Genomic DNA, 14,188 nt, shown 5'->3' on the forward strand with positions numbered 1-14,188 from the left:
ACCTGAGTGCTCATGCAGAACCAGCAGCTTGGGTGGACCCTTCAAAAATTGTTTATAACATTCAGCCATATGTACACAAATGATTTTGGGGATATTTTATGAAGTCATACACAACTCCTGATTAATATTAGGTTTTTTCCACTGAAATTTTCCCAGAACTTCAGACATTTTGTGAAAAAAATTCAGCAACTAAAGAATGTGTCACACAAACTTACACATGTACTTTTTATGTACCACTAATATATTGTGAGCTTTTTGGGATTTATGATAAACACATGATAGAATAAAATATATAGAGCTGGCACTTTGTACCCAGGTACACACAGCATGTGCAGTGACCTTCCTGAATTTTGACCCAGAATGGACACCCGCACCTGCTGGCTGTTACCTGCATACTTCCATGGGTACCTAGTACCCGCCAATGGGCACTAGGGGCAAGCAGAGCTGTGCAGAATGGCAATTTGTGCGCAGGTACCTGCCTGAATTTGGAACCAGACTAGACACCTGCACCCGCACCCGGTGTATACCTGTGCACTTCCACAGGTACCCATCCGCGGGTGCCAAGTACCCGCCAACAGATGATAGGGGCCATCTCTAGAAATATATGATTCCCGTGGTAAATACCTTGCTTCTGCCAAGTATTTGATATTGCTTTGTAAGGTAGTTGAAAATGTGTTCTAAAATAGTTCCAGTAATAACTAGAGTCAAGTTGGAGCTGGTTTTCAATTGAATTCAAGTCATTTCCAAAGTCTCTTCAGCTCAATTGAGCATAAGTTAAACATAAATTCATCATGAATTCAGCATACATTGAGGCTCAAGTTCCAGGATATATCTAACAGGGTTCTTAAACAATATTGTGTGATGGCACTTGCACACAAGTGCCAAGCGAACTCCCATGGTGCTAGTTCACGCAATTGGGGCGGTATCTAGTGATCACAAGGTGGGCTTCACGCCGTTTTTTTGACAAAAACATTAAAGCTTTAAGGGCTCCTTTTCCCTTTACTATATTCAACAATGAGTGGAAGAAGAGAGCAATTTATGCGCACATAAATATGAAATCTTCCAGGTCTGCTGAATCAGAAAAAGCTTACAAGGGCTTGGTTCACCCATCCGAGTGGACACAAACGCACTGTGATTGGACCAACAATCATCAGAATTTCTATTTAAATTTACAAGACATATACGGTATGGGGTTCTTAGCAGCTAGGTTGGAGGTTTGAAGAAGTAGGTTGTCCTTCAGTTTTTTGGTGGATCATGTGTGATCTTGTATCCATACAAACACCACTTAGATCTTAACATGAAAGCTAAAGCTTTGTATCCCTTTGCAGGGTTCCATTTTTCACTGCTCTGTTCTCCCAGTTGTAACTCAAATATTATTTGGTGTCTGGTGCTTACGTGTGTTGTTTTCATTCTTTGTTTTTGTTTTTTGTTTCCACTTGCACTGCCAATGTAAAGCGTTGTCAGCCTACGTGATGCCAAGGACAAATCCTTCTAGCTACACATGGTGCAAGATAAGATGAAAGAGTATAAAACTTTAAGACAAAAGTATAAGGGATAATACCAATGGATATATTGGGTATTATGGCGTAAAAAATATGAGAAAATGGTGTAAATATGTTAATAAAATTAATATAATTAAATAAAGAGGGGCCTGGTAAAATCAGGGTTGTTTGATCCCTCAAAAGTACACACTGGGGCCTGTAAAAAGGGGTGGTTTAAATCCAAGCAAGGAATGGCGGAGAATCCCAAGAAAAGGGGTTTGAACTTACTAGTAAAAATCCCTAAGTCTTGAGGCTCTTCAGGGTAGAAACTGGGCAGTTGGAAGCGCTTGAAGAGGTTGATTCTGAATGCTGGGTGGACACTGGGCAGTTTCTGGCGGATAAAATAGGGCTAAGAACAACTACTAAGGGACTTAGAAGACTAGAAAAAGGCTATTGAGCACATTTTGAAGGTGGGTAAATTATAGTACGTGTGTAAAATCGTGAGGAAAAGACTTTTGGGGCGGCCAGAGGGCCCTTTAAATACCCGTGGCAGCTCTATGTGGCGCCTGGGGGAGCTACAGAGCCACTGGTCAACTTGTGGGCGCTTTTGGGCCATGCTGTGAACACTACAAGGGCTAATTCTTCTTTGGGAAGATGTACTAGCCTAATTGGGGCGCCTTCAGGCGGATTTCCAGCCTGGAAGATGGCGCCATAGAAACTAGTCTTCTTTGGGAATATGTACTAGCCATTTGTGGGCGCCTACAATTCAGGATTCTGGCGGAGCTGATGGTGCCATAATAGCTAGGATTGCATCATCCAGGCAGATGAGCTGTTACGTGTCTCACATTTATTCAAATGGGCCACAGTGCTTCCCAATTGGTCTGTACTGTGTATGCATTATGTATTGAATTGTTTTAATGTGTCAGGAATATTCTGTTTACATCCCTGTGACATCATTACATATGTACAGCTTATGCAATGTGTGTAGTGTTTCACGTGGAGGGGTAGACTTGATGTCATTACTTCCCTGGTGGGCTTGCTGTAATGTACAGGTAGCCCTTTTGGGGTTTCATTCATGTTTAGAGCTCTGTACTGTCTTTTGGTGTAGTGCGCAGCAAGTGGGTTTAGATTTAACTCAACCTAAGTTGGGCTATCTTCTAAACTAAACATAATACTTCAGTTTCATGGTTATTGAAGTGTTATAAGCATATGCACATATGTATATAAGCATACAGGTGCATTCACATGGGACGTGGTGCACCTGTTAAACTTTGAAGTCAATTTACACAAGGAAGGAATAAAAATTAAGGGTACCTTGAAGTGAGGTACCCTAGGTTAAATTAGGCTTAGATTCAGGATATGGAATAATATTCCAGGTTTTATATGTGTAATTATAACTAATGGCAGTAATAATGCCTCTTTCTTATGTAATGATATTTTATGTTTGCTTTTGATATTATGTCATGGTGGCTCTGACATAGTAGCCAGCTGACAAGCATACACTGGCCATTAACAGTTTCTTGCAAAATGAATGTACCTGAGTGGAAAGCTGCTTTAGATAATGCGGGACTGTTTCAAGAGTTGGAAGTCATGATAAATAGTTTCAAATCAGATTTTGACCAAGGCATACCATCTCACAAAATTGGCAACTTGCATTGGTTCACCCCCAACAAACATAGTTCCGCTAAGGAAGCGGAAGATAAGATTCAAAAATCAATTGCCAAAGAAGTGGCAGCAAGTCAAATGTTTGGTCCTTTCTCTCACGAAGAGGTATCAATTATATTTCCCTTCTTCAGGACAAGCCCTCTGGGATTGGTGATCAACGAGGACCAGAAAATGAGACCAATAAATGATTTATCCTTCCCGCAAAACGACACAGAAACTCTGTCCGTTAACTCCTTTGTCAACAAGGAAATGTTCAAGACAACCTGGGATGAATTAAAGGTAGCTGCAAGCTTCTTCAGGACGCACAAAGGCCCTTTCTACCTAGCCATCTTTGACTGGGAAAAGGCTTACTGACAAATCCTGACAGACCTGGTATGGAGCTCCGCTTGGTGCTAGGCCGGCGGCAGCGCTGGGAGGGGAAAAAAAGTGCCTGTTGGCTTCCCTCTTGGATGGTCCGGAAAGGAGCCGTAGGGATTCGAGTTGATAGCGTTTGGGGAAGTGGCTTTGAGAATTGTTTCGCCGGGGTTTGGATCCTCGGCGGCGGTTGGGTTTGTTGATAAGATTCTTGAAGGGTGAATGGATTCTGGGAAGGGGACTCCTGGGACTCGCCTGTCACAAACATGTCATCATCTCCTTGCGCGCCATGCGCGCGCACACACCACAGACACCAGAGAGAAAGAAAAGAAAAAGACAACACAAAGGAGAAAAAGGAAGAGAAATAAAACCAAGAGCTGAAAACATGAAACCAAAGAGGACCACAACTTGAGAAGATGAGAAGGGAACCAGGAAGTATGGGAATAAAATTGACTGAGAAAGACAAGGAAGAAACAAAAATCAGAAAGAAACAACAACTAGGAATAAACCCACAGAAAGTTCTGTGTTAGGACCAAGAAATGGAAAAGATGAGGATCAGAAAAAGGGAAGGAAAGAAGGCTGGGAATAAGAAGTTGAAGTCTTGAGGAATGGAGCTTGAGGGTCGTGAAACTGAAACTTGAAGTCTGATGCCAGTGAGAGCGGAAACTGAGAATTGAGCTTGACCACCATAATATTGGTCACCACACTGGCTCAATGGCCATCCCTTATGGTTAAAGACTTGAAAGGAGACCTGTTCCTGGACACCCGCATCACATTTGGCAGAGTCGCTGGATGTGGGTCTTCCAGGAATCCAGCCAACACTTGGAAAAGGTTGATGGAAGCGGAATTTGATGCGGTCAAAGTTTTCCGCTGGGTAGACAATAACCTATTTGTCAAACGCCCGGATTTGCTATCTCAGACGTGGTGACCTGCTCTTCAAATCTTGGGTCAGAAAGCAAAATACTTAGTTGGACAAGTAATTGAACAGAGTGTATGTATGTATACTGTCCAGATGACTGGTCTGTGCGGGTCATCAGAGTGTACCTGAACAATTTCCAGGTTGTGCTGGCCAGTTATTGGAGGTTGCACTTCCTTTGATGTCCATTTTGTAATCAAGGGGTGAGTCACAACTTGGACGAGCAATTCATCACCTCTGTATGTATTACCAAGAGGGTACGTGCTCACATTTCATTATGAATCTCTGCAATTTGGCTTGACGAGTTGGTAAAACTTGCAAGGTTATTTTGTCTCATATCATTTCTCACAACATACGTGAGTCTGTAGATAAACAAGAAAAAATACAAGTCTCAGCCGTAGCATGTTGGGCTGATCTGGAGCAAAAAACAAAACTAAAAAAAAGTTGTGGTATGAGAGATTTACAATGAGGAATGTGAAAAGAGGCATGAAAAACGCATTCTCCGTGCACCAGAATGGGGAGGTACAGTATAAGTCTGTCAGCTCTGGTCTCTTTGGTGACACGGAGTTGATAGGGTTTTGAGTTCGCGCTGTAGCGGCTAGGATAGCGGCCAGCGGAATTAGGGCCACACTATAACCTTTTCAGGCCAATGGGAATAAACCACACCTCAACGCTGAATAGCGGAGGGGCTAGCTCCCTTACAAAAGTAAGAGGACGCGGCGATGACTCAAGCCAGGCGCCGTAGCTTTGAACAAGGAAAGGTTATCTTCTAGGTTACAGGTGTGATAACAATCACCTGTACCTAGAAATACACGAGTTGAAGTTGAAAAAGCTGTAAGGGAAAAGGTTAGTAGACTATTGGAAAACCCCACTCACTATAATTCTAGTAAGGTGCACGGGTTTGTATGGTAATAATATTGGGGGAAAGATCTCTCCAGAGGAAAGATCCCCCCCTTTTATATTACAGGGACCTGATCCTCCTTTGAGTCAAGGCCCCAGAGGGATCCTTAACTTTAAGGAGGGGAAGCCAAGGTCCACGGAATTCAGAGGAGGAATTACATGAATAATTATGTAATCTCTCTATGTATGGTAAATCCATAGAGAGATATACTCCATTAGTACATTATTATTCTAAATCAAGGTAAATACATAATAAGTGTGAAATCATATAGTTTAGTACATATAAATCAATGATTGCAACAAAAGTAATATTATAAGACAACAGGAGGGGTTGAACACAGGATCTTACACAAGATCAAGATCAACCTTAAGGTAGCCTTTAGCCATTGGGTTACATGACTTGTAATTATCATTGTAGACACATGGAAAATTGTCTCAGTGGCTGACAAAGTCCCTCCTGCCAAGGGCTATTGGAGGCTTGCTATGCAAGACCAGAAACCCGCAGCAGCAAGGGACTGTGTTAAGTTCACAGATTTCCAGGGTCCTACGCAAATCTCTCCTTCAGAGGTTGCTTTGCTCCCCCAAGGAGGAGGGACTTAAGTCGCTGTGTAAGCCGGTGTGAAGGTGGGTGGTGAATTGATTTCCAGCCAAAATCCAAGTCAATGGCCCACCAGCAGATAATTCCGGCGTACCACAACATCCCCATTTTAATGAATGAGCCAGTGGCCAGCCGCTTCCCGCGTACCACAACATCCCCATTTTAATGAATGAGCCAGTGGCCAGCCGCTTCCCAATTTGACTTCAAGTCACTTTTGAGCCACCGTGGTGTTAATAACATCTTGGTGTCTAATCTACCATCTGCACCGTTCATCAGGGCCTGGCCTGGCTTTTTAGAGTCTCAGGTCTTAAAATCTACAGAACCCGGACTACGGAAGCATATACTTCACTTTTTAGGGCCTGTTTGGCCGCGCGGCAGAATCTCAATCTGAACTTGCGGTCCCCCGCAAAAGTGAGATTCTGATGAGATTCAGAATCTTGTCAAATGAGATTTTTGTGAGATTCCAAAAAACCGTTTGGCTGCCCAAATATTTATTGTGTTTTGAATAAAGCTTTGATGATTTGTCAAATTTTCTGGTTTTGTTGACCAAGGTCAACTCCATATTTTTGATATCCCTTCCTCATGGCAACGATGCAACTATTACGCTACGGATAGCGTGTAATACGCTAATTTAGCGGGTTTTTTAGCGCCGCTACGCTAAACTAAAATGTAGCGCCGGCGTATTACATTTAACGCTAACTGCTATCTCAAGAAAAATCTGAAGATTTTAATCACTAGAAAGTAGCGGTTTGTAGCGGCTGATCGCTACGCTTCAGCTACTTTTAGCGCATATCCGCTAATTTAGCAATTGTTTAGCGCCCATTATTGCTAATTAGTTGCTATATTAGCGGGCTCAGTATCGCTAATTAGCCGCTATATTAGCGGGCTCATGTCGCTATGTTAGCGGTAAATGTAGCAGTATTTGAGATCTAGACTTTAAATTTCAAGCATAAAACAGAAACAGACTCTTGTATGATAGTATTTGTGACTCCGACTCGTGTATGATAGTATTGGTGACTCGTGCATGATAATATTTGCAACTCGTGTATGATAGTATTTGTGGTCTTGAAGAAATAGTAGGATAAAAAAGAAATAGTAGTCTAGCGCATGGATTCTTATATTGAGCATGATAAGCAGAGTGTGAAGTTCAATACTATAGATTGGAAGCTCGGGTCACTTATTCTTGGATCCCACATTTCTGATCTTGAGGCCCTTCAGGTCGTCCTCTAACTTGGCGACGTGAGAGGCAAATTTCTTGTTTGATCTGGCTGTATCAATCACAGCCTGTGCATCGGCAAACTCACCACCGGCTTTGATTCCGGATCGCAACCACAGATGGCTACTGACACACCGCTCGATGGTTGTAGCGGCCAACCTATTACGAACAGGCGAACATATGTCGGCTGCTGCTGAGAATGTTCGTTCTACACTGGCCGAGCTTCCTGCGCAGGCCAAAACGTCACGGGCAACCAGCGAGAGTTGGGGGAATTCGGATGCATGAGCCTGAACCAATGTGTTGTATCAGCAAACTTGGTTGGAGAATTATGAAAGGTTGCTATTGTCACGTACCTTCCACCACAAGAGTGGATCAGACTTCCTACCGAGTGGCCAGACTCCTTCTTTGTACTTTTTAAGCTCGCCATCCTCCTGTGAAGCACCGGACTTTGTTGGGTAGTAATTGAATTCGTCATTTTCTGATTCCTCGTCATTTATTTCGTCAGCTGCTACTGGTGGGTGAAGTTTTTGATGAGCTTTGAGTTTAGCTTGGAACGCATCATCAAGAAGTCCTTCGGCGATTTCGGAATATTCGGGAAACTTGTCTTTGATCAGAGACAGCCTCCAGGCAGGGTGAAGCATTGTTGCAAGTAGAATTGCATCGCAACGCAAGGCGAGTTCGAGATACTTGTTTGCAACTTTGATCATCGGATCAAACATGTTGCCGAAGGCAGCAAATTCGGGTGACTTCTTCCTTGCCTCCAACAAGCCAATGAGTCTGGTGTATTCGTACAACACCATTGAGGAGGAAGGACCATCCCCTTCCATACGCAATGTTATCACCAGAAACTCCTATCAGATTAACTGTTGTTTAGCTGAGAGATCATTTTGGACCGGAAATAAAATGAGAGAGCTCGCATACCTCTAGAATTTGGTTGAGGGAGTTCAAGTCTTCCCATTCCTTGTTTGTGACTTCGTAACCTTTGAAGTAATGGCCTGCAGCTGACTTTCCGGCGTACTTGTCGGACTCGTCACTGAGTTGGACGATAACCTTTCGGGCGGAGTAAGCTCGTGTCCAACTGTTGTATGCCACATTCCAGCGTATTCCATATCCAGGGATCAATTGTGGACCTTTGTAGCGCATCTTCTGAGCAAGATGATTGAATTCGGCCCGTTTGGCTGCTGACGAGCAGATTCGGCGACTGATATAATCCACCTGGATTTTTTTGATCAGCAAGTGTAAAAGAACAGAATATTCCGCTGAAATTAACACACTTTGACCAATGTATGACCAAAACCATCCACGATAGATCCTTCCATGCGAGCTTGGCCTTGATCGACATCGGAAAGATCGCAATCGGAGCCGATTGACGCATCATCAGGATCCACTTCGCCGCAATCATCACATTTGTCGACCTCCTGTATCTCATTGGTGCCTTCAACTGATTGCTCGTCTTCAGCAGCATCTTCGTCGAGTTCTTCAATAGTATCAAGCATAGGGAAAAAGTCGGGTTTTGTTGTCAATGATGGGTCTTGAAATTGCTTCTGGAGTTTGATACTCTTGAGCCCGGCTCCTAAGATCAAGGCGAGTACATGACAGAAGCATCAAGGGTGATAGTCTAGATAGTGCTCGAAATCGCCATTTTTTCCACGTATAATCTGAGCCATTTCCTTGACCATGGTAAAATTATTGCTTCCTGAATCTGTGGTCAAGGAATGGATGTAGATAAGATAAGAAAAAGATTAGCCCAAATAAGCGAGCATAAAAAATAATAAGAAGCAATAAAACTTATCTTGTCATGTAGCCCGTTTTTGATCAGGATATTTGCGAAAGGCAGAGCTAAATACTTTCCATTATGGTGCCACGATATGTATTTCATTGACAAATGTTGCAAGACGTACTGCCAGTCCCTGTTTATATAGCAAACTGAAATGCCTATGAAAGCTTTGTGGTTACCTTTTGTGGTCCACACATCGGCTACCAGGCTGATCTTTGAACCAGAGTCCTGAAATAGATCCATTAGTCACAGTTGAATTGTTGCCAAAAATTCCAATAGATTAAACTCACCTTGATATCCTTTAGCATTGTTGACTGTAGGTTCAGGTAAAGCTTCCAAGCAGAGACAGCAGCCCAAGTCCGAGAATAGAGCTCGGCAGTTGCATTGCTGTAATCAAACGCTACTCCAAGGAAAAAATCATCAATGCGAGTCCAAGGGAGTGACTGACGAATCATCCAGAACAAGACGATTTTATTCAAGGTCTTGATGTCAAATCGTCCTTTCTGAATGTAAGCCGTCAGAGTACCAGAATCTTTTTCCTTTTTAGTTTGGGCAACGGATTCCTCAGCACTTGGTGGTAGTTTGGCGCCATCGGCTATTGCCTTCGCTCGTCCAGGACAACCCTTGCGAGTTCCGGACGCATTTATCGAGCCATCACGATGGGTCTTGAGGTTTGAACTGGTGGAAAGTGGTGTTCGGACTGACTTCGGACACCATCAACATTTATAGGTAAGACCATTTTCCTGAAGAGTAGGTGAGGATGGATCAGTGAAGAACAATAACAAAGATATTGAAATCTCGGACTCTGCTCACCTGTCCTTTGGCAGTGGAACCTTCAAAGAAAAATTTCTTTGGGTGATCAAATCCACCTTTGATGTTCTTTCCGCGCTTGTTCGCCTTTTTGTTCTCGTCATCGGAATCTTGGATAATGTTGAATTCATCGGGTCCAGCCTAATTGAGAGAGATTCAAATAGTAATTAGATCATAGATGTTTGAACCATACAAGAGAACAAACGGACTAAGAAAAAACTCACAGTGCCTGATGTCAATGATGTGGCTCCTGCAGCCTGAGATTCAGGCTGATTTTTGTCCTTGCGCAGGTTTTTAGGATGACTGACAATGGGTTCGCTTCCAGTGGTTGGCACTGAATCGACTACAAGGGTCCTTCGTGAATCAGTGTGAGTTGGGACAAATCCAGGGCGGGCCAGAGGAGTTCGAAGCCGGGAAGATTGGCGGGGGCCTGTTGGGGGTTCTCCCTGGTTTGGTGGGGTTGACTGGCGGTTGGAAGTCATGGCCGGAGCCTGAGGGGAAAGGAGTGATTGATCAAAGCGGAGGGAAAAACCACAGTGGTATCATACCACAATCAACTAGGTTAAACTTTACTGTGCTGTGAATACCCAAGACCGGAGTCTCATTTGATTTGCTGCGCTACAGTAAATATGTAGCGGGCTGTGCGCTAGGTCCGCTAATCATTATGTAGTCCGCTATTCTTGGGCTAGTTACTGCGCTAGATTTAATATTTAGCGTTCATCCCGCTAAACTTGCATGTAGCGCTGCTTTTAGCGGATGTAGCGGCTTTGGCGCTAAACTACAGTTATTTTTAGCGTTAGCGGTTTGAAAACGTTAAACTACATGGGGGGGGGGAAATCATGTAGCGGGGTTTTCGCTACGCTACGCGCTATATGTAGCGCTGGAGCGCTACCGCTATCGCTAACTGGCCAGATTATTAGCGGCCAGCGCTACGCTACTTTTTTAGCGGCGCTAATTACAATTAGCGTAATAGTTGCATCGTTGCTCATGGTGCATCTTGACAGATGTCAGATGAGGCCCAAGGCTAAATCCACCCCTGGAGCCAATTTCCTCCAGTGGAGGACTTCCCGGCAATCTGGAAGGCCTTCCAGAGTCAGATCTGGATTTCCAGATTCCAGAGTTCCAGATATTGCCAGATTGTTTGTTCCGTCACTCGCACACCTCAGATTACAAGCCACTGCAATATATCTAGCCTTGGCGCATCACCAGAGGCCAAACCCTCACTCCGATCCACTCACCCCCACATCTCAGCTCCACAGACTCCACAATCAATGTGTGCTTGTCGGATCAATGGACGACTCCGATTCCGATCAACACTCATCCTTATTACATCATCGACAGCACCAACAGCGTCTCATTCGGCGTCATTTACAGCAGCTACGAGCTCGTCGAAACCGAGAAGCAGAGGAAGCAGCACTCCTCTGCATGGCCTTGGGCGTTGGGGGTGGTCCAATGCGACGCTTGAGGACATACCTGACTCGTGGCGATCTGCCGGGGGACCCACTGGTGGATAGCGCGTGGGGTTGGATGTATAGACGCCAAAACGATTGAGCTTTCATTACTACGATGGGCATTGATGTCAAAACTTTCAACAAGATTCTTGGCCCTTTTTTGATGCGCTGGAATTCAGAGACAATTCCGAGAGCGGATGTGGATCAAAATAGCGAACCCCAGGTGGGCAGGCGTGTACTCAATGCTGCTGGGTGTTTGGGTTTAGTTTTGCATTGGTTGAGCTCAACAATGGCAGCGTACTCTCTCCAGCAAATTTTTTCACTAACCCCGGCGGTCTGTTCTTGGTATCTCTCTTGTGGTCTTCAAATTCTCCTCGAGGTCCTCAAGAGTCTCCGAAAGGCACGAATTGTCTCGCCATCAACTGAGGATGCCATTCAACCTTATGCAGAAGCAATCAAGAAAAAATTCCTGCTCCTCACACGCTGCTTTGGATTTGTGGATGGCTTGAACTTGCCTGTGCTAGTGTCTGATAATGAAGAGTAAGTGAAAGCTGTTGTTTCAGTTTTTCATTCAGGAATTTTTAACTGATTGTATCACTCATTTATTTTTCTTGCACAAAGTGTTCAGAATGCGTACTACAATGGATGGACATGTGCACACTATTGTAGCTGCATTCTGGCATTTGCACCGGATGGGACGATACTGTACGCAATTCTCAACGCCCCGGGATCATGGCATGATTCGGCAATAGCAGGACCACTGTACAACAAGCTCCTTGACAATACCCCAAAGGGCTTTCAAATCTTGAGTGATACCGCATTCCCCCGCAAGTCCGAACAACTGCAAAGCCGAATACTGGCCCCAGCAAAAAGAGGCCATCGACTTCCTTCATCGCCTGGTTCATACGCACGACTAAAAGTTCTGAACGAACAGATTGTTAAAGCCCGCCAGGCCGCAGAGTGGGGAATGCATTCCCTCCAAGGCTCATTTGCCCGACTCAAACTGCCTCTGCCCGCATCTGATCACCAGTTCCACGCGGATGTCCTGCAGGTTTTGTGTCGTTTGCATCAGCTCCGTTGTTGTATGGTTAAAATCAATCAAACCCAAACGGTTTACAACTCGGTATGGGATGAATTGCATGTTGTTTCCAGGGAATTCCATAAAATGCTTTTTAAAGACATTGAAAAGGAATGCCACATCAGCCGTTATTATGGTGACTGGTTATGATGTCAAATGTCTATCTCTGAGCTCAATTTTCTTGTTTGTTTCAATTCAATCTCTTGTTTGTTTCAAATCAATATCTATCTTGTTGTCAGTCATGTGCACAAACATCAACTCAATCTATCTGCTCAACCAGAGCTAAGTGAAACAAAGACCTAGTAATTGACTCAATGAATCTTCTCAGTGAGAAAACAAGTCAAACAGGCACTAAGTAATTTTAAATTGCTTTTGTGGACTGTGACATGAAACAAGTTGGTCCAATATAAGAAAAAAATGCTATTTTGGTGAGTGAGAATAGGGAAAAGAAAACCATTCAAGATTGGAGTGATTGACTAAAAAAATGCTATTTTAGTGAGTGAGAATAGGGAAAAGAAAACCATTCAAGATCGGAGTGATTGACTATTGTGTAAGGTGATGGGTTTGGAGCGATTTGGCGGCCCAAGAAGTACCACTTTGTGGGTTGGGCATACTTGAGGTAAAAACATCTTGCCCCATAGCTTCATTTGCCTCAGATGGCAACGCTGCTTTGCTGCCCATATAACGGGGCTTGGTTGATTGACTCAGAAATGCACTGGTTCCCATTCTTGATGGGCCACTAAAGCCTGAGTGGTAAAAACCACCTTGAGGTTGCTGATGGTGTATCATTGTACCGCCTTGCACCTCCATTTGGAGCTGCATGATTTCCAGCTTGCTGCGCAGATTTGTGTTCTCAGATGTTTGCTGGTAAAGGTCCCTCTGGGCCTGATCTAGCTTGTCCTTTCCTTCTGAAGTTCGGCTTGCACTTGAGTGTGCTCGTCTTGCAGTCGGATAAGCTGGATATTGACACCATCTCATAAGCAAGCAATATCCTGTTCCAGTTGGTGGATCATTGTGTGCACATCTTGCAACTGGATGGCATACAGATTGGTCATGTTTTGCTTGCGTTCTTGCTTGTCTCTAGCGTCACTGTTGAAGAAACTACACAAGTGATCTCTGAGCTGCTGTCCACGGGAATTTCTTGAGGGGAGGTTGGCAGTTGAAATTGGAGAATTATTCTGCCCTTGTGTTTGAGATTGGACTTGATGGACGCCGGTATTTCCAGGTGTTGAATGTCTTGGATTAGTCTTGGCAGTCCTCTGAGTGTCCATTGGTTGAAAAGACGCATTCGGTGACAGATTGCTGGAAGTTTGAGATTCTTCCAAGCCCGGAATCAGACTCTCAAAAGATTTCTCAGGGTCTTGGAATTGATGGTCATTGTCACAATCATTGTCATCATTGGGTATAGGCGCACCCACTCTGTTCCTGAATGCAGATCAGTCATAGTGCATCAGTTTCACTAACTCACAAAGTTAAAAAAAAGGTTATTGAAGGAGGCTAACCTCTCATCATCACTCTCCTCTTCACCCTCATCACCTCGGTTTAGCCTGTCGACAACGGTAATATTATGTGCACGTGCCTGGATATCAAGGTAGACGGCCTTAGCGTCACACACCCAATCCGGGGGTTAGTCTTGCCGGTTGGTTTCCGCTGCTTGTGCAAGCCTTTGAACTTGGTTTTCAAAGAATCAACCTCTCATAATGATCGTCTGTTTTGAGATGCATACGAGTTATATATTTCCTGGACCTTTGCCCACTCGTTAGCCCCCAAGGGCAGAACTTGTCGGACTGCATCAACCAGTGCAATCTGGTCAGCATTGCTATAGCCCTGAGATCCTGGGGTACGTCCACCGGTACGCTTTTGGCCGCTTGGATTCGAGCTTCTCTGGGTCTGGCTTTGACTTTGGCTTGGGGGTGGGTTAGTTGCTTGAACTTTGGGTGGG

At 44.2% G+C, this 14,188-nt stretch overlaps 1 protein-coding gene across 1 annotated transcript; it reads right to left on the reverse strand.

Moving 5' to 3' along the window:
- Positions 1 to 8,395: 8,395 nt before the first annotated feature.
- PtA15_14A348 (uncharacterized protein) lies at positions 8,396 to 10,199 on the reverse strand (the record flags this gene model as incomplete). Its single annotated transcript, XM_053163054.1, has 3 exons — positions 8,396 to 8,674; positions 9,721 to 9,858; positions 9,942 to 10,199. The coding sequence occupies 3 exons, from the start codon at positions 10,197 to 10,199 to the stop codon at positions 8,396 to 8,398; spliced, it is 675 nt and encodes a 224-aa protein (XP_053027019.1).
- Positions 10,200 to 14,188: the final 3,989 nt, after the last annotated feature.

The sequence above is a fragment of the Puccinia triticina genome, chromosome 14A (genome assembly GCF_026914185.1).
Source record: "Puccinia triticina chromosome 14A, complete sequence".
NCBI classification, from domain to species: domain Eukaryota; kingdom Fungi; phylum Basidiomycota; class Pucciniomycetes; order Pucciniales; family Pucciniaceae; genus Puccinia; species Puccinia triticina.